This window comes from Diabrotica virgifera, chromosome 5, assembly GCF_917563875.1.
Source record: "Diabrotica virgifera virgifera chromosome 5, PGI_DIABVI_V3a".
In the NCBI taxonomy this organism is placed as follows: domain Eukaryota; kingdom Metazoa; phylum Arthropoda; class Insecta; order Coleoptera; family Chrysomelidae; genus Diabrotica; species Diabrotica virgifera.
The window spans coordinates 52158926-52181456 of NC_065447.1; the positions used below are offsets into that span (position 1 = coordinate 52158926).

At 33.1% G+C, this 22531-nt stretch overlaps 1 protein-coding gene across 1 annotated transcript in view; it reads left to right on the forward strand.

Annotated features, from left to right (window-relative positions):
* Positions 1–22531, forward strand: part of LOC126885725 (axotactin) — a 128203-nt gene that overhangs the window by 6355 nt on the left and 99317 nt on the right. The window contains exons 2-3 of the mRNA XM_050652493.1: positions 17467–17713; positions 21856–22015. Of these exons, the coding sequence (XP_050508450.1) occupies positions 17467–17713; positions 21856–22015 (407 nt within the window). The remainder of the gene's footprint in view (positions 1–17466; positions 17714–21855; positions 22016–22531) is intronic.

The window sequence follows — 22531 nt, forward strand, 5'->3', positions numbered from 1 at the left end:
AAGGAATCACTTCTGGAACTTAATTTTTTGGCAACATGGTACATTTTCATCAAGAATGAAACGATAACATTGGCAAGACTTTTTATTGACATGTAATCAAAAAAAAATTAATAGCGAACCCCTAGCTGAATACACTCCTGTACACGTCTAGGCATTGACAAAATGAGATGATCGATGTCTGCTTGTGGCACCACGTTCCAAGCAACTTGAACATCATGGATTAACTGTGCCAGAGTCTGTGGAGGATGGTGCAAAGTGGATAGTCTCCTCCCCATCATATCCTACACATGTTCGATATAATTTAAACTCAGTGAACGGGGTAGCCACGGCAAAAAATTAACGCCAGCTTCTTGGAGAAAGTCCATAGTTCGACGAGCAATATGTGGACGCGCGTTGTCTTCCTGTAAAAGGGCGTTTTGACGGCGGCCTAGAAAAGAGAGTAAAGTGGTTTCTAAGATGTCATCAACATAACGCGCATCTATCATACTGCATCAAATAAACAAAAGTGGTGATCGGTTATCATAGGCATTAACCCCCCAAACTATTACTCCAACTGTCCTGTGTAGATGCCTCTCAACAGCAAATCCGATATCTTGTCGCTCTCCACGGAGGCGTCTTAGCATCTTACGACCATTATGCATACCTAAACAAAATCGCGATTCATCGCTGAATGCTGCATTATGTCATTCTGCCACCCAATGCTGCCGTTCTCTGCACCAATTCAAACGTTAATGACAGTTGTCCGCAGCCAAAGGAAGCCCTCGTCGTGGGCAGAATGAAACCAGTCCAAAGGCTCGAATGCTACGGTATAGGGTACGTATAGTAACAAGCCTACCTTCTACTCCAAACCATTGGTCAACGATTTGACGCGTAGTAGCAAAACGGTCTCGCAGAGCCAGGAGTCTAAAGCGCCTATCTTGACGCCCTGTGGTACGCCTCGGTTGACTAGTTGGTCTTCTTCCTGTTCCTCTACCTTCGTTTGTCCACACACGACACACTCGCATAACTGTTATTGCTGTACAATTAACACGACGGCCAATTTCGCGATACGACAAACCCATATCTTTATAGGCTATCATTCTACCCCTGCCAAAATCGCTAAAATGGTGGTAATTTTGGTGTCTTCGAACTCGAGGCATATTCTTGCACTGAATACAATTAGACAGAGGAATAATAACTAAAAATTTCTGTACCAACCGGTCTTCATAAATTGGTTTTTTCACAAAAAAAAAATTAAAGATAAATAAAAAAGTTTTCACTCTAATGGCATATAAAAAAAAACATAATGCAATTCTACATCCCACCAGAATGAAAACAATGGGAACCTTCTCTGGCTACACCTCCGAGGCTTCTACAATTTGCAAGCCATACGGATGCTGAGACTAAGGAAGATGAGGGAATTCTACAATTTACAATTCACGTCCCATCTGCTCAGCGCGGTAAAGTTCCAACGAGAATGGTTCCCTTCGTACTCCAATCAGAGTAAATGTAAATCAAAAATGAATAACCATTTTCAATTTCGTTGCAAAACGAAAATACAGCCGAATCATACTCTAGTCCAATCAGAGAGTGCAGCAAGCACCTCTACCGGTTTCGAAACTTATTAGTCTCTTATCAGGAGGCACATATGCTGCTCTCTCTGATCCAACCAAAACAAACCCCAGCGTGCAGTCCCGGATTGCAACGAACGAAATGGCATAGATGCCCTAGCGGCAACTGCTGGCAAAAAGACTAAGTTTTCACTCTAATGGCATATAAAACAACATAATGCTATTCTACATCCCACCAGAATGAAAACAATGGGAACCTTCTCTGGTTACACCTCCGAGGCTTCTACAATTTGCAAGCCATACGGATACTGAGACTAAGGAAGATGAGGGAATTCTTCTTCTTCTTCTTCTTCTTTTGCCCTTTAATTCGTCCAATTCTGAACATAGGCTTCCCCCAGTTTCCTCCATTCGCTTCTGTTTAGTGCTTTCTGTTTCCAGTGCGTTCCTCCTATCTTTTTAATGTCGTCTCCCCATCTCATCTGGGGTCGTCCTCTTGCTCTCTTTCCTGTCCATGGTCTCCATTGTTGTATCGTGCTATTCCACCTATTGTCCGTTTGTCTAACGTTATGACCTGCGAAGCTCCATTTTAGCCTGGTTATATGTTGGCCTGCGTCTTTGACTTTTGTTCTATTTCTGACCCAGTTGTTTTGCTTTTTGTCTGTCAATTTTACTCCTAACATTGCTCTCTTCATGGCTCTTTGTGTCTTTATTATTTTATCCATGTTTGCCTTGGTCAAGGTCCATGTTTGGCATGCGTATGTGAAAATTGGGAGTATGCACTGGTCAAATACTCTTGTTTTTAAGTATTGTTGTATTTTTTTATTCTTTAGGACCCATTTTAATTTTCCAAATCCTGCCCAGGCTAATCTGACCCTTCTTTTTACCTCCGCTGTTTGGTTTTCCTTATTTATTTTTATAATCTGTCCCAAATATATATAATCATTAACCGCTTCTATTGTGGTGTCGTTTAGTATTACGTTTCTATTGTCTTGCGTGTTTGTCATTGTTTTTGTTTTGGGAATTCTACAATTTACAATTCACGTCCCATCTGCTCAGCGCGGTAAAGTTCCAAGAGAATGGTTCCCTTCGTACTCCAATCACAGTAAATGTAAATCAAAAATAAATAACCATTTTCAATTTCGTTGTAAAACGAAAATACAACCGCATCATTATTCCAGTTTAATCAGAGAGTGCAGCAAGCACCTCTACTGGTTTCGAAACTTATTAGTCTCTCATCAGGAGGTACAAAGATAAAGCTTTATTTTTACAAAAACTATAAAAGATAAAACATTGATATTGTTATCATAGAATGCTTTAAATATAGTCATTGTGCTGCCAAAAAATTAAGTTCAAGAAATGATTTCTTCTGGGTGTAACACTTTTAATGTCACTGAGTATATTTCGAACTGTTACTTGAACTTTTTCCAATTAATGAAATGGCTCTTTTGGGCCATTTTGGGATTCATTGTACGCCTTCCCTCCATTTTGTTAGGAACCTTGAACCTTACTTTTATAGTTATTCACAATTTAAATTGATATACATAACTTATTACCTTATAACTTACCATTAACTTATATTATATGTTATTATGTGAAATATTTTATAAGATATTTATCCCTTTTATCTATTAGGTCTGGATCCCGCGTATGAAAAAAAAAAGTTGATTAATAGCAATCTGAAAATTTGTTAATAGTTTAAGGGTGTCTAGTCGGATAAACTTTGATATATGGGAAACTGGAACAGGGGCAGTTTTAATTGTGGAACAGGTTAAAAATTTGGAACGGTCAGACCACGAAAACGGCACATTTATTTTGTCCGACAGAATAGACTTAAACTCTCCGAACAGAGATTAAACTCTCATGCAAAAATCAGACTTTTATTTATCACCTGTAATAATTCCTGTCATTTGACATATTCTACATGTTCCACTCATTAAAACGCCCATTTGGTGATAAATAGCAGTCTGATTTTTGCATGAGAGTTTAATCTCTGTTCGGAGTTTTTAAGTCTGTTCTGTCGGACAAAATACATGTGCCGTTTTCGTGGTCTGACCGTTCCAAATTTTTAACCTGTTCCACAATTAAAACTGCCCCTGTTCGAGTGTTCCCCTATACCAAAGTTTGTCCGACTAGACACCCTTAAGCTATTAACAAATTTTCAGCTTGCTATTAATCAACTTTTTTTTCATACGCGGGATCCAGACCTATATCTATGTAAGGATTTTTTCAGCTGTCGCCGCCTTCCTTCTTTCAACCAACGTCTTCAGTCGTTTCTGTTCTGCCATCCTCCGTCTCTAAGGTCTCGTCTTTCCGTGGCCTCGTCCACTTCATTCCTCCATGATCTTCGGGGTCTACCTATTCTTCTCTTACCTATTGGGCTCCAATCCGAAATCTTAAATATCCACCTTGTACGATCTGCTCTTCTCACATGTCTATACCAAATTAAACGTTTTTCTTCGATGTAGCTGAGGATGTCTTGTTTTAGTGACATTCTTCGTTATATCTCCTCATTTCTAATGCGATCTATATTCGTGTTTCTCTGCAGCTTCTTCTCATGAACTCCATTTCAGTTGCTGTAATTTTGGACCTGTTTCGTTTTTTTATTACCCAATTCTCTGCTCCATAGGTCATTATACTACGTACCAAGGTGTTATATTCTCTTCTTTGTATTTCTGGTAATCTCTCTATCCCACAATACTCCGTTCATTTGTTTAATACATGTTCTTGTCTGTGCTAATCTGCTGGTTATCTCTTGCTCGGTGGTTCCATTCTTTGAGATTATCAATCCTAAGCATTTGAATTTTTCAGTGCCGTTTATTTCCCTATATTCGTCAATTTCCAAGTTTCTCACTGGTTCTTGTTCTGTTGTTAAGTATTCCGTCTTTTCTAGGTTTATTTCCAGTCCATTTTTTTTGTGTATTTCTCTTCTAATTTTCGGAGCATATAGGGCAGATATTCTTCATTTTGAGCCGTTACTACTTGGCCATCTGCAAAACTTAATGTGTACAAGAAGTTGTCCCGGATTGGAATTCCCATCCCCTTAATTATTAAATATTCATTTTAATAAACAACAAAATCTTCTGCCAACATCAAGTGACAAGCCCTAACACCTGAGTCTGTCTCCTGTCTTTTATTTTCACTTGTTGTTATAGTACTGCGTTCTGAGTACTTGAACTACCACTACCACGTTGAAAGTAACTTTTGCCCTCAGTCTGATTTTGATGCAACTTCTGCGCTGTAGAGCAGGGGTGGGCAAAAGCCGGCCCGCGGGCCGGATCCGGCCCTTTTGCTTACTTTATCCGGCCGTTAAAAGATCCCGCAAGCAATTTTTTTAAGAGTGTAGGCGCAAAATTTCGGGCAATGCCAAGTACAATTATAAAAAAAATTAAACTCTGAATAAAAGATTATATTATTACCGAGGGCCGAAAGTCCCTGAAAACTTCTATAATGTTTATTTTAATATTAATAAGTTACAGGGGTGAAAAAAGAACCGAAAATTTAGTGTGATTTTTAATTTCAAAACAAGTGATTGGACAAGTCCTAGGCTTTCACCCAAAGAAATCGAAAGTAGAACTGGAAGTCAATATTTGAACTCTTCGTGTAACGTCGTGCGTCGATTGATATACGATTTCACTAATTTTGAGCCATTTTTACTAAACTTTGGGTCATAATTGTTTAAACAGCAATGACTTCAAAACCGGAACTAAAGATTCAAACTCAGCTTTTCAATACGCTTCGATTGATGTGTCACATGTACTATTTCTGCAACTATAATATGGCACTTCCAGTTATAACATTTTAACCGGAAATGATATAAAAACCAAAAGTATACATTTGTTCTCTTGATCTTGTTAGGGCACGTCGAAAAATATACCGCTTATATTATTTCGGCGACTTTAAAACAATACTTCCGGTTGCAACTCTAAAACCGGAAGTCCGATGTCAAATTACTCATCTTTAATACCATCCTTGGGTTATAAACTTTCATTCGACACATCATTTGTCATTATTTTTGTATTAATAACGGAGGAGTTATATTCTCAGACGGAAGGACACACGGACAGACAGTCATGAAACCGGAAGTACTTATATATTTGTTCTCGTCTTGCGAAGGCCCGCCAAATAATATATCACTTATCACTTCCAGTGACTTTAAAAGAGTACTTCCGGTCACATTTCTAAAACCAGAAGTCCTAGGTCAAATTTCTCACCTTTAGTACCATCCTTAGATTATAAGCTTTCATTCGACATCTCATTTCTCATACCTCTACTCTGGTATAATGACAGAGGAGCTGAGTTTACGGACAGAAAAACGGACGGATGGACAGACGGACGTGGATAATTCAACGTTTTCACATTTTTTCAAAATTGGGTGAAAACAATATCTCATTCAAAAGACACTTTTTGTTTATTCTAAGGGACTTTCGGCCCTCGGTAATAATGGCCCTTTTTCAAAAATATCAATTAGTTTTCTCAGGATTCGAAAAAATGCAAATTTAAAAAGCATTGATCCGAAATTTTGCCCCTACGCTCTTAATCTCTTTTATGCGATTTTATTAAAATTAACAGCATTACTAGTGTTCGTAGTATTCACATAACTAACGAATCTCTATTTTCTGATTTTCCTAAAAGCGACTGTGTGTTTAACCCGGTCCAGGCGCGAATATTTTTGACCAGGGTATTTATCGTCTACCAGGACCCCTTTTTCTTCAATTTTACCCTTTATAATAACCAAATATGCTGTCTTTCTCCTTTTAGTAATGGTCAAAAGTTCTCTGTTCCTTCCCATTTTGTGCAACACCATTTCGTTCGTAATATGACCGGTCCATGATATTTTCAAAATTCTTCTAAAAAGTCACATCTCAAAAGCTTCGAGCTTACTCATTAAGTCAGCATTAACAATCCAATAAAGAAGAATAGAATGGACATAACATTTTACCATCCGATATCGGATTTGCAGATTAAATCTTTGGTTACTCAGAAACTTTTGATCTGGATCCTTGAAAAATGTCGCTCCAATGTGTTTTAAATGCATTCATTTTTTTTTCGAATCCTGAGAAAACTAATACGTATTTTTGAAAAATTTAAATATATAATGAAAGATTACAATTATTACCGAGGGCCGAAAGTCCCTTAGAATAACCAACAAATTTGTTTTGAATGAGATATTTGAAATTAAAAATCACACTAATTTTTATCTTTTTTTTTCACCCCTGTAACTTCTTAAAATAAACATAAAGTTTTCAGGGACTTTCGGCCCTCAGTAATAATGTAATCTTTCATTCTACGTTTAAATTTTTCAAAAATATTTATTAGTTTTCTCAGAATTCGAAAAAAATGAATACATTTAAAACATATTGGAGCGATATTTTGTGCCTATGCCCTTAATATTTTAATGGACCATATTTGTTTAAAAATTTCGTAACATATTTTACTGGGCACAAATTGTTCGCATGTACACCCGAGTAAGAAAATTTATTATTACTATTATTTATTATTAACAGTCAAATTTCTTTGTTCAAATGCTTTAAAATGATGCTTATAGTATTTTTGTAAAAAAAAATTCTTGGGCAGAGAAAAAACTCTACCAAGAACATTCGCATGTGCACAGCGTACATACGGGATATAGTTACCCGGCCCGGGCGACATTTCGAAAATTTCATTTTGGCCCGCGCTTGAAAGTATTTGCCCACCCCTGCTGTAGAGTCTGACAAACTATCTAAGAGAGTCATTAATATTCAACATAGCGGGGTGCTATTCTTCAAGGAATCTACCTGTGTTATGGAATGATCCCTTATTTATTTAAGTACACATTTCCGTCAATAGTACCCCGCTGAGCTGAATATTAATGACTCTCTTAGTTTGCTAGCAAAACTATACTTTGTACAAGACCGATTGTACAGCTTTGATGTCTCCTTTTTTGTGGCACTTAATGGAAATGACAATGTACTTTAAAAGTAAATAATTATTGTCGTTGTCGCCTTGTCTATAAGATTATGACGCAGCTATAACAAATTAATAATCAAGTATTTTAGTCAATGGTTTAAATATAAAGTATTAAACTGCTCAAAATATAAATAGTTTTAATGCACAGTTACGTCAGTTACATGTTATATTGCATGCGGAATGTAATTTTACCAAAGAACGTTATTAGTCCAGGAGCCGAAGCTTTTCACCTCGCAATTTTTACAGAATGGATCGATTCGCTTGAAAACTTGAGAATAAGTAGTGGATAGTCCAAGGATCAAAATCTATATAATGCCGAAAAGCGCTTTTACCATGGGGGTGGTGGCCACTCCATTTCGGGGTGGAAACTTTTTATTATATTTTGACCGAAAAATTTGGTAAAAACATTCATTCTAAGCAAAAAATGTTCTATATATTTTTTTGATGAAATTAATAGTTTTCGATTAGTTATCGAAATAAGTAAAATTATAGATATATGTAAGTAAAATTAATAGTTATCGAAAGTGTTAGTTTTATATCGAAAAAAATCAATGTTTTTAAACAGTTTTCTGCTAATAACTCAAAATTTTTCGTTTTATCTAAACAACTTTACTTAACCTTTTGAAAAAATAAACAAAACGGTTTTTTTTTAAATAATCTTCAAGAGCAATAGTAATCGAGCTATACTTTATTATAATGTTAGCTCTTCTTCGTCAAATGCTGAATATTGTAGTGTCAAAGTTAAAAGACGGGAAAACTATGAATTTTTTGAGGATAACTGATCCAAACTAATTTAAAGTATTTAAAAAGGTCTATCTCCAAAAATAAAAGAAAGTCTCTAGCCCAAAAATTAAGTGACTTATGATGAAAATTATGTCAGTCCCAATTTTTTTCAGCGAAAAAGTGATCGGAAACAATCCCCTAATTACCACCCTAATTAAAATTAATAATTGATCTTATTCGGTATTCTTTATTTATGTATTATTAATAGATTCTAGAAGTTTGACCGAATTTTTGTAGTTTGTTAAAAAATGACCTTTTCTTCAGAGTAGAAACATTAGCCTCAGAGATACGAATAAATGTTTACATATGAAATTGTAGCTTATTTAATTCCCAAGAACTTGGTTTGCGAAAATATTTTTCTACTGCAAAAATTGAGTGAGCTATTGATAATTAAAACTTGTACTAACATGCAAAAACCACCTTTATCAACCCTTTAAAAGTCACCTCTTTTTGCGACTGAGGGTTTTAAAAGGATTTAATATTAATGGTCTTATAGATCTTGTAAAAACCTACAAAATTCTTTTTTGCGAAACTTTCTAAGATAAAAATAAAAAAGTTACAGTTAACAAACCAATATATTTTTAGGAAAAAAAGAAGAAATCCAGTTGGAAGCATAATAATGTAAGTTAGCGGTGTTTTTTGTATGGTATACATTAGAAACCTATATATTCATACATTGATTCATACTGGACTCATGGAACTATATAACACATACGAATACGTAAACATATTTGTGTATGCGTGTATCATATTATTACATAAATTATTACATAAATCATCCGAATCAAATTTTTCCTCCTAAGCATTTTTCAGCAATTTTGAGCAAATTTGAGCAAGTAGTTCGAGTATTAAACAATCATTATGTTATATATCTGAACAAATTTCACTCTTTTTAAGCTTTTTTATAGGTTTTAGCAATAAGGCGTAGTTTTCACCCTTCAAAAATAAATTTTTAAGGGTTGAAACACTCAGAAATTATATTAAGAATATCAAACAATTATTAAATAAATCATCCGAATCAAATTATATCCTCCTTAAGCAATTTTGAGCAATTTTAAGCAATTAGAATTAGGGGTAGTTAGTACCCTTAAAAATGAACTTTTAAAGGATCGAAATAGCCAATAAATATAGTTAGAGTATTAGAAAATTATTATGTAATGCACCTTTCACCCTTTTTAAGCTTTTTTATAGGTTTTAGCAATAAGGGGTAGTAAAAAATAAAAATCGCCCGTCAACACAATATAGATTTTGAAGTAGAGGGTAAGGTGAACTTAATCCCAAATTTTCATGCAAATTGATCCATTCTGTAAAAATTGCGAGGTTTTGTCCTATTTTAAGCTTCATTACTTGGACTATACAGAGAGAGTCTGTAAAGTGGAATAAATTCAATATCTCAAATACTAATTGTTTTTTTGGAAAATGCTCAGACCCGTCGATTAGTATTTCAAATTGTCCTTTTTGACATTCAATAAAAATGTATACAGGGTGTCCCAATTTAGAGATATGACGTCATCGTCGATTTTCTTAAATGGCAACACTGTCATTTTGATAGCTAATTTGATAGGGTTTGTAAAGTTATACATAACTGCAAAATATCAAATTTTTATTCTCTACCATTTACAAGATAATAGAAAATAACAAAGTTATATCTGTAATTTGGAATATATTCAATAATTAAAATACTAACTGTTTTTTTGAAAAATGCTCAGACCCGTCGATTAGTATATCAAATTGTCATTTTTGACATATAATAATAATGTATACAGGGTGTCCCAATTTAGAGATATGACGTCATCGTTGATTTTCTTAAATGGCAACACTATCATTTTGATAGCTATTTTGATAGCGTGTGTAAAGTTATACACATCTGAAAAATTTCAAAATTTTATTCCCTACCATTTACAAGATAATAAAAAATAACAAAGTTATGAAGAACAAGAAGTAATCAAATAATAATTGAATTTATTTATTTCAATTAAGCAAATGCTCATAACGTTGCCCATTGACAATTTGACAATAATTGAGGGCAACATTATGAGTTTTTGCTTAATTTATTGAAATAATTAAATTCAATTATTAGTTGATTACTTCTTTTTCATAACTTTGTTATTTTTTATTATCATCTAAATGGTAGAGAATACAAATTTGAAATTTTGCAGTTGTGTATAACTTTACACACCCTATCAAAATAGCTATCAAAATGACAGTGTTGCCATTTAAGAAAATCAACGATGACGTCATATCTCTAAATTGGGACACCCTGTATACATTATTATTATATGTCAAAAAGGACAATTTGATATACTAATCGACGGGTCTGAGCATTTTTCAAAAAAACAGTTAGTATTTTAATTATTGAATATATTCCAAATTACAGATATAACTTTGTTATTTTCTGTTATCTTGTAAATGGTAGAGAATAAAAATTTGATATTTTGCAGATATGTATAACTTTACAAACCCTATCAAATTAGCTATCAAAATGACAGTGTTGCCATTTAAGAAAATCGACGATGACGTCATATCTCTAAATTGGGACACCCTGTATACATTATTATTGAATGTCAAAAAGGACAATTTGAAATACTAATCGACGGGTCTGAGCATTTTCCAAAAAAACAATTAGTATTTGAGATATTGAATTTATTCCACTTTACAGACTCTCTCTGTATACTCGTATAATCGTGCTCGTACAAAAGATCCATGTGATGTTTACGGAACTTATGGAATTTAAAATACTAAAGATGTTTAAATTACCAAAAAAATGTATGTTACGGAAGAAGGAAATCGTCATCTACAATGCCCATTATTATCCTTTTAACTTTAATTAATAGGATAACTAATATACCTAACAAGAACTTTGTAGATACATTCATTTGTAGAACTACGCAAATTAGGACATAAAGAATTCAATATTTCCACAATAACTTTAAATGTTAGTATGAATCATATGAATAATGTATAGTGTATAGTATTATTATAGTAGTTAAATTTAGTTAACAAGTTAAAAAGAACAAACATTTTTAGATAAAATTCTCTTTAAATTATATCTTTAATATTTAGAAAATCAACAAATTTCGCATGCTTTTTGCAATCAGTTTTTCATTAATTTGCAATTCTTTCGCTTGTCAATCTAACATGGAATCTTGCGTTTTCGAGTAATTACACTGTAAATTTTAATAAATAGCGCAAAATTTTACACACCTATTGATCAAAAAAATATTCTAATTCGAGATTTTTCGGTTTTCTTTTTGCACTTTCTGAGAAAACGTTGTACCTAGGTATTGTATATATTTTTTTCAACTTAAAAAAGTGAAGATTTCAACGAACAAAAAGCATATCGACGTTAAAAAAACAGATATTGTGACATGGTAATTTTCGATTTGAAATTAGGGTGCTTTTTTGACATTAAATTTTTTATTGTATTCAAATTAAACAGTTAATACAAAATTAATACAAAAAAATTACAGCATGTTTGAGATGTACAGCTTTCACGAAATTACGTGAACATTTTTTTGTAAAAGAGAAAAAATAAAAAACCAAAAAATTAATTAGATATTTGAATAATCTTTCCCATAAATTTTGAAATCATGTGAAAAAAGAGTAACTACAAAAGTTGTAGATCTTTTTATTAGGTACAACTTTGCTATTCAACTCTTTCCCATAGGATTTGTAGTTTTACGGGAAATCGGGATAAACCGCTTTTTACTTGTAATTATTCTTGTTTTAATGTTTATTAGATTTTCTTCCTTTTCCAATAGATTCCATCCTGTTATTATTATATTTTGTCTCTAAAAAATTATCGGCACTGGCCTAAATATAATAACAGAATAATTGTGGAAAAAAGTTCAGAAATAATGTTCAGTAGATGTCAACAACTGAAGTTGTTGACAGCTACATATATCTTGGACCAGGCCCGGCCCCAGGGGTGGGCGAACTGGGCGGCCGCCCAGGGCGGCATATTCAGGGGCGGAAAATTTTGAGGACAGCCAATTTTTGAAATTGAAGAAATAATAACTTATGTTTTTAATATTATAAAAATTCAATGTTATGAACAGGAGCGGCAAAAATGCAACTGTAAAAACGAGAATTAAGTAGGTGAAACAATAACAATTGGAAGGTCCATTCGACGAAAAATCGACAACACCGCCTACTTTTTCATCGCATAAAAATAGTAGGATCAGAACTAAACTAAATTCACTGAAATTCACTTAAAATGAACTTTACTGAAAATGGATATATACTTAGAAACATATGGCTGAAGCTTTGTCCAGCCACGCTAAGTCTCCAACACATCTACAGTTACAGCGACAGTGGGTAGAACTAGCAATTAAACTAGAATAGGGCAAAATCATAGATGAAGAAACACAAAAAGTTCTAAATTCAGAAACTGGTCATTGGAAAAATGTAATACAACGACTTATATCAATAATACAGTTCTTAGCACAACAGTGTCTTGAATTGAGGGGCGATTCTGATAAACATTTTCATCAATACAATGATAATAATTTTAAGCTTTTTGAGCTCTTTAAAAATTTTGAATCTGTTTTACAAGAGCACATTAGGAGAATAACTAATTAAAGTAACAAGCAGCATAACTACTTGGGAAAACGTATTCAAAACGAAATTATTTAGCTCCTCCATGACCAAATCAAAAATAAAATTTTAAACTTTTTGAAATCAGCAAAGTATTATAGCATATTATAGCAAAATTTTAGTATTATAGTATATTATAGCATAATTTTAGATTGTATATCTGATATTGTTGGGGTGGAAAAGATGACTTTTGTTGTACATTTTGTCGATTTAGGTCCTTGTTCACAAAGTGTTAAAATTGAAGAACATTTTCTTGGATTTCTGCCTGTTGTGGAAACCACTGACTTGGGAGCTACAGAGTCCCAGAATGAACTGGGAATACCTTTGGAAGATATGAGAAGACAAGGGTACGATAATGGAGCAAACATGGAAGAGAAGAACTTGGCTGTTCAAAACAGAATTTTGAAAATGAATCCTAGAGCAATTTTTGTCCCACGTTCTAGCCATTTACTTAACTTAGTCGTGAACGATGCTGACAAGTCTCACAGTTTGCAGTTTCTTTCTTTTCCTTAGTGACAAAAATTTACAACTTTTTCTCAGCATCTATCGTTGAACTATGCTAAAAATCATATTTCTAGCCTAACATTGAAACCTTTGTCCGAAACTGGATGGGAAAGCAGAATAATTGATGCAACTACTCCCATTAGATACCAAATTGAAGAAATTTACGATGATCTTGTAGAAATCACTGTGAATAAAAACAACGATAAAATGGTTGCTCATGAGGCAAGCTGTTTGGCAAATCAAATTCTTGATTTTACTTTTCTTTGCCCTGTGGTAATATGGCATGACATTTTACTTCACATCAACGTAGTCGCGTATGCAGAGTATTTATATGGGAGCGTATCAAGCTGTCAATTTATGAGAAAAATCGGAAATCCATTTTAAGTCTCTTAGAAATGATTTAAAATTCCAGGGCTATTTGACAGACGCAAAAGAGCTCATCAAAGTTAGAAATTGAGAACCCGAAAATGAGGCACAGTAATAGTCAGAAAGAGGAAAGTGTAAAGACAATTTGGCCATGAGGCTGAAGATGAAAGTATGGACCTAGATCCAGAGACACGATTTGAAGTTGACTTCTATTTAAAAATTATAGACTCAACCGTTAGTGCATTAAGTGATTAGATTTCAGCAAATTAAGAGCCATGGTGAAATTTTTGAGTTTTTGGGTATAACAAAGGGGGGGGGGGGCGATCTTGCCCAGGGCGGCAAAATCCCTAGGGCCGGGCCTGCCTTGGACATACGGTGAACATTAGCAGAGACAATCAAACTGCTGAGCTGCTAAGAATAACTCTAGGATGGGCAGCATATGGAAGACTACGTGATATTTTTAAAGCTGATATACCTATCAGCTTAAAAAGAAGAGCCTTTAATCAATGTGTCCTGCCTGTTCTTACATATGTCGCAGAGACACTTACTCTAACAAGGACATCTGCACGAAAACTACAAGTGACGCAACGTAGAATGGAAAGATCATTGTTGAGCATAACCTTAAGAAATAGGGTTGTTACAGTTCAAGTTGATTATCCAGTTGGAGTTGAGTATTCCTAGTTCGACTCAACTCAACCGGCTGGTTTTAGTAAAGTTGATTATAGTATAAAATGAACATTTTAATTCAACATTTACTAGTAGTCCAGGGCGGATCTGTTTTGAGATGGACGTTGAGAGGTGACTCAATTTTTTTTTTACAGAAATGGTTGAAAATAAATCAAATAATAATATTTGAGTTATCCTCCCTCTCAAAAAGGTCCGGAACATTGTTTAAATCATCAAAATGTCAAGAATTGAAGGAAAAATTCGATTTCTTTCTTGGTTTTTTGATTATAACTTTAAAACTATTCATTTCCGAGAAAAGTTGTACTGACATAAAAGTTGCGTAATTCAATTTACTACAATATAGAATTGGTTAACAATTTAAAAAATAGTCACCCTAGTTGCAAAATAGCAATAATTGCGAAAAAACCATACAAAAACAAGTATTCGCATTTTACATTTTTCAACATTTATGCTACACTTAGGACCTTCATATTTCACTCAGAAAAATTTTATGATACAGTAAAACAATACTGTAAATTTCATTAAGATCGGTTCAATAGATTTTGCAAAATAAATTTTGCAATACAGCTTTCGCAAAAAAAATTCATTTTTTCAAAATGTTACAGGACTGAAAATAAAGCAGATAGCGAGTTGAATTTTTTTTGCTTATAGAAGTGTACTGTACCTTTCATTTGCAATTTTCAAAATTAAAATCGATTAATTACCACGGCGTCAGAAAATTTTTGAAATAAACAATAATTTTTGGTGCTACGCGCAGGACAGCGGTGTTCGATTCGCACAGGTTGATTTCCACCAAAATTTCTTCCAATCTTTATCTAATATATTATTTTCTTACTTTATATTTTGTTGTATTTTAATTTTTTAATTCCACAAAAATCAAACTAATTTTATTATTGTTTGTGAAATATTGTTTAAACAATTCCATATGTTTAAAAATAATAAACTTTTATTATTTAAGTTAAAATATATGAACAAAGAAAGTTTTTGCTAATAAAAGTGTTATTTCAAAGGATAGAGTATGTGTTTTTATTTTGCAATAAACAAATTTATTTATTTATATCGAAATGTCATAAAAATTAAAATGTATCAATCATTATCAAAGGTCATTGGAATGCCCAATCAGAGCAACCTATTAGCTGTCCTGCGCGTAGCACCAATAATTAATGTTTATTTAAAAAAATTCCTGACGCCGTGGTGTTATGCGATTTTAATTTTGCAAAATTGCAAATAAAAGGTACAGTACACTGCTACATGCAAAAAAATTTTCAACTTGCTATGTGCTTTATTTTCAGTCCTGTAACATTTTGAAAAAATGAATTTTTTTTACGAAAGCTGGATTGCAAAATTTATTTTGCAAAATCTATTAAACCGATCTTAATGAAATTTACAGTATTGTTTTAAAATTTTTCAGGATGAAATATGAAGGTCCTAAGTGTAGCATAAATGGTTGAAAAACGTAAAATGCGAATACTTGTTTTTGTATGTTTTTTCACAATTATTGCTATTTTGCAACAAGGGTGACAATTTCTTAAATTTTTAACCAATTCTGTATTATAGTAAATTTAATTACGCAACTTTTATGTCAGTACAACTTTTCTCGGAAATGAATACTTTTAAAGTTATAATCAAAAAACCAAGAAAAAAATCGAATTTTTCTTTAATTTTTTGACATTTTGATTATTTAAACAATGTTCCGGACCTTTTTGAGAGGGAGGATAACTCAAATATTATTATTTGATTTATTTTCAAGCAATTTCTGCAAAAAAATTTGAGTCACCTCTCAACGTCCAAATGTACTAATATTTTTACAGATGCGCCCTGGTCTATAGTAAAAGTAGACTCCAACTAGAAAAAGTATACTCTTCCCAATGCCATTTCGTAAGAGTTGATTCACACAAACAACCGATTCTAGAAATTAAATTTTACTGGATATGTTCAAATCGTGATAAGTAGGTGAAACGGTCAAAACAAAGAGACGCACACTCATCAAAGAAGCATGTGAGATTATACTCGTATAACCTACATTTACTGAATTGATCCAGGAATAGTCAACTCAAACTAGTAAGAGTTAATTCCATTTTTCCCGCGATCTAATTTTACTAACATTGGTTAGCGAGAGTCTACTTCAACTAGTAAAAAAAGTTGAATTAAATTTTTCAAATCAACTCTTACTGCTCGTTTTAGTTGGAGTTGACTCGAACTAGGAATAGTCAACTCCAACTGAGAATCAACTTGAACTGTAACAGGGTAAGAAACGAACAAATCCGTAGAAGAAGTGGTGTAGAAGACATTTTAAAACACATAGCCAGAATTAAATGGAAGTGGGCAGGACACGTCGCTAGAATGAGAGATGATAGGTGGACCAAAAAATTTTGGAGTGAACAAGATGGACTAACGACATAAAGAGGATTTGTACCAACTGGATTGCAGCAGCGCAGGATAGATCTGAATGGAAGTTTTTCGAGGAGGCCTATGTTCAGCAGTGGACGAGTATGGGCTGATGATGAACTCAATACTAACTTTAAAATTAATTTTATTATTATCAACGTTATAGCAAAACATTTGAAATTGTTAGATCTTTTTTCTAGTAGTGTAGTTTATTAAGTAACATTATTTTTACGAGTCAATTGTTTATACAGTGATGAGTGCGCTTATAATCGGCAAAATAACGGAAAAGACGGTAAACGTAATACGTTGTGCAATAAATAGAGATGAACTAGTAGAGATAGGAAATTATCAATAGAAACCTATAAATTTACATTATATTGATAGTTTCCCACCTTTAGACGCATCGGAGTCAAACTATCACAGGAGAATTTTATAACTGTCACAGTGGCAGTTGCCAAACTCCTCCGATACGTCTTAAGGTGGGAAATTATCAGTATATTTAGGTTTCTATTGATAATTTCCCACCTCTACTAGTTTCATCTCTTTTTATTCACAACGTATTATTTTTTTCGTCTTTTGTGTTCTTTTGTTGATGCTTAGTGCACTTATCACTTTATACCTCTCTATTTGATTTTGTTTGTTTTAGATTAAGATTAAATTGATTTGCAGTTGCATTTTCCTAGTTACAATATCAGCAAGACCTGAATACGGAAATTTTCAGCAATGCCTAGGTTTGATAGAAAAAGGACCTTGCAGTAGGAATATTTACAAATGGGCTTTTGATCATGACAGACAAGAATGTGTTCCATTCGTTTGGGGTGGATGTGGAGGTAACGACAAAAATAGGTTCGAGAGTGAAAATCAGTGCTGGAAAGTATGTAAAGGACAAAATAGTAAGTTTACTATCTTTTATAATACATATTTGGAAGATAAAATTTGAGAATAGAATCGGAAGGCTTAATAAACAAAATAATAAAATGTTATTCAAGCTTGGATATTTATGGGCAATATTACATCGTTTTAAAACACGAAAATAATTTACAAGACTTATAGGGAAACATGGTCCCCAATGAAGTGCAAGTTGGAATAGATTTATTTCATTTTCCTTTTCCTGTTAGGCGAGCGGCACATCCTTAATTTGAGGCTTAGAAATCGAAAAAGCGACCATGATAGGTGAATAATTTTGGGCATTCTTTAAATTTTCGAGATCGCTGAATCTGAATATGAAGTTTATTTTTATCTATAATTGGTGGAACATGTTCAAAAATCAAATTTTATGTAAAAATGCAAAAAACCAATTTTGATGATTTTTCATATTTACCTCGCTGTATCTTTGGTCGATGTAAATATTTCCTTTTAAAAATTTTATTGTACCATCTTTGAAGTATTATATAACAACGAGCTTTGTCCGACATGTTTAAACTAATTAAAATAGAAGCTGTTAATTTTTAAATATTTTCTAGTCAGATTTCGTTAGTTTCATGTTTACTTAAAAAAGTTGAGTGACAAACTTTTTAGTTTATAATTTTAACCAACACAGAAATAAAATATAATTCATGAAGACGTTTTCTGAAAAATTTCAGGTCAAAATATACATTAGGAAAAAAGTTATGTGACTTTATAGACGAGTGACACTCCCCCAAAAAACGCTTATTTTTCGAGATACTGACCATGGTTTGGTGAATGGCTAATTTTTGTCTTATTTTATGTTTATGATGGTGCTGAAAACGAAAATGAGGTTTATTTTGAGTTTTAGATGGAGGAACATTGTCAAAATCGCAATTTTACCTTAAAAATAAAAAATGAAGTCACGTTTTTCTTAAAATTTAAAGTTGCACCGTTGTTTTCTCTAAAACATTTTATTCTTTGTACCCTATATTTTAACATAAACTTGATTAAAAAGCTAAATTTCAAATTTTGTTACTCAACTTTTGCGATTAAACTTTGCAATTCAGGAATCTGCACGTTTTACTTTAAAACATTCATAACTTTTATTATAATAGGACAGAAAGATTGAAGCAGGGACCATTATCTTCAGAAATGTAAGAAATAGGGTAGGTGGGGGCAAAAGTACGCACGGGGCAAAGGTACGAACTTACATTTTTCAGTCATTTCTTATATGTTGGCGACAACATCTTGTTGCATATGTTTGTACTACTCAGTAGCATTGGATGAGAAACTTTGGCGCAATCAGGGCGAATACAACAACAAAAATGAGGTAAAAATTATTTTTGTACCTTTTGATCTAATTTTTCTTAAAAATTGATTGATTCTAATTCTTAATCTTTCAAACTCAGATTATTATTGGTTAGGCATGTTGAAAGTTTATTTTTAGAAGACTTCTTCTACATGACAGTTTGAAGTTCACTTGTGCATAGTTTCATATTGAGGTTAGATATATTATTGGTTGCCGGATGGGGCAAAACAAATGGGGCAAACGTTCGCAGTGCGTATCTTTGCCCCCAGTGAGGTAGATTTGGCAAATGCATGTTTCAAATGAATCTTCGAAATGAATATCAAGTTGAGCTTGATATTCTATCAGCTAATTTTGTCTCAATTGCAAAATGTCTCAAATCCGCAAAAGTACGCACATGCGTACTTTTGCCCCATTGGGTGGGGCAAAGGTACGCATTTACATTTTTTTTTTTTCAAAAAGTTATTAACACTACAAAAATAATATTGAAGAATTTCCATTTGCCTAATATGATTACAAAATGTATCAATTTTACTTTTATCTACACTCTGTGCCAATTTAAGCATTATGAGATTCTCTAGAGATGAAAATTTAGAAAATGCGTACCTTTGCCCCCACCTACAGAGTTGGTACAAAATGGAACAGAGTTGTAATTTCAACAACATTTCAACAAAATGTAATTTCATTTTTTTAATTTTTAGGGTAAAATTGCGATTTTGCCAATGGTCCCCCACGTAAAATTCAAAGTAAACCTAATTTTCGTTTTCAGCACCATCAAAAACATAAAGTATGACGAAAATTAGCCATTCACCACATCGTGGTCATCACACCACACAGTATTTCGAGAAATAAGCGTGTTTCCTCAGCGACCTCGAAAACATAAAGAATTACCAAAATTGGCCAGTGGTCGGTATAACGTCATTTTAGGGGTTGCTGCCGCTCGCCTATGTGGATTACGTTTACGTTCATTTCCTGAATTTTTATAAAAATTTGTACACATTTTGATTTTTGTCGATAAGAGACTGATCAAAAAATATTGAAATTTTACCGTTGTTTCTGAGAGAAGAACGGTTTATTAGAAACAAAAAGTGCTAATAAACGTTTTTGTTCAAAATTTTCTCAACTAAATTTCTTGTTTGAAATATTTTTTCCACGATGTATAGATTCGTGGTAAATCGATGTTTTCCGTTTCCCTCCTATGAGGGGATGTTTGATGTTTTAGGGGGAAGCACGGGGGTAGGAGTAGCAAACTTGTTGCATCTTTTTTGTAGTCCCAAAATTGACATTCTTAGCAAAATTCAGCTAGTTTGACCGCATTCTATTACAAGCATACATCATCATCAACATCTTGGTACTACAGCCCTTAGAGGGCCTCGACCTTCTCAAGCTTTCTACGCCATTCTGTACTGTCCCTTGCTTGCATTTTCCAGTTGCCGTTAACTCATAAAATTCGTTCATCTCAAAGTTATGCACCATGCAGGATTTATATTCATCTGGATGTATTGGAGATATTTCTTTATTTTACGTTTTTTGCACATTGACCGGGCTAATATATTAATTCTGGTTGTACCGGGTGTCCCAATAAGAATGGCTCTCGGCCATATCTCAGGAACCGTTTTTACTACAGCTTTGGGAAAAAATTGTATAACAAAAGTTGCCTCGAGGAGAGCCTGGAAATTATTTTCATAATTGTAAGTCCACCGCTAGAGGGCGTAATTCAATATCAAAAATTAAAAAATTGAAATTTTACAAAATTTGCCTAATGAAAGGGCACTGGAAATACGATCATCGTATTCTTCATAAAATTCTGCGCATATTTTATTTTACAAGTTTAAGTCTACCTGTGCAAATAAGAGGTGGGGGTGAGTGGGAACCTTGTTATGAAAAAATCGCTGCAAGTCCGGTTCTGCTTAATGGATTTTTGCAAACTAGGTGTTGTTAAAAACAGCTCTCTTTCGTCAATGTAATAGTTATAATTTGAAAACAGCCTATTACGTAATATGCCGGCTAGGAGGCGCTATTTATTTTTTTTAGATATCTAGTTTTCTTTGGAAAATATTAAATACAAGTATGTATTTTTTACCTGTATTACAAAATTAGATCAAATTAGCAACAGAATACCGAAAACCGCATGTCGATACCTTTTTTCTATCTCGAGATATCTTAAGAAACGTGTAAAGTTTAAACATAACTGTTTCTGTCATATTAACTGAAAATATATAGAAGCAAGTAGTGTGCTATGGAAAAAACAAATGAACATTGTCCAGATGTTACCGCATATAATGAATAAAAACAACAATAAGACAAATCACACTATAAAATATAACAAAAAAAGAGTGTGTGTACTTTGTACGCGCGTAAGAAGTTATAGTTCTATTATTATGATTTAAACGGAATAAATATATTTTAAACAGTTTAATTTTATTTTTATTTAAATATTAGACTAATTTTAATACTAAAGGCGAAAGTATTTAATTTGGCCCGCCGAGGGTCCATCAACATGGATATGTATGGCCCGCTTTAACGCAAAATGCATATTTTCTATAATTCTCTCCCTCCTCTAGTATTTCTTAAATTTGATGGCCCCCCATTAAAAAAAAGCATAGGTATTGCCTACAAGATTTAGGCCAAGTAAGTCAACCGTCAATTTTGAATAACACAGCCCGCTTAGCAACTGTTGGCTATACTTTTAAAAACGATTTCGGAAGTGGATATCGAAACGTAAAACGGTAGTTAAAAATGTAATTTTCATTACAATCAATGTAATTTAATATCACATAAGTATAATATTTATCTTTGTGTATGTTGATATTTATTTTCTATTTACGAAACTATTTCTAGTGTATACATCAACATCTACAATACCGCCAATGGAAGAAAGTCAAGAACGGGGACCTGAACTTACTTTTCAAGAAACTGGAGATGAAACGACTTTTATGTTTGCTCAATCAAATACGTTCATCCAGATAGATGGTGATATTATTCAGACTTTTCAGTTAAGGTATAACGATCGTTTTTAATAATGTATCAATCTTATTCAATATGTTTAACTTACTAACGGAATATTTAAAAAATAAATCATCTCGTTTTATATAGGAGATTTGTAACATATATGTATCATCCATGACGTTACAACTCTTCATGAGTATTTGCCACGTTTACTATTGAAGACCTTAAGACCAGAAGGGGACATGCCATCAAACAATACTTTGGAGAAAACATCATTTTAAACTTATTTTCAAATCCAATTTTTACATTTTTCTCGGAAGTATGGCCCATAATCGTTTGGAAATATGTTATTAAATACGCAATAAAAGTAACACACGGTAACAAGTTAACGGTTTTTGAGTTTTGGAACATTTTTTGAAAAAAATATGAGGCTTATGCTCTTTTGTATAAAAAATTATATTCTAAAAATGAACATAAAATTCAGCAATAAAATAATTCAGTTGTCAATATTTTCAATAGCTGAAAAGGGGTCCAAATGTTCAATGTCTTCCAGTGGTTCATTGTTCTC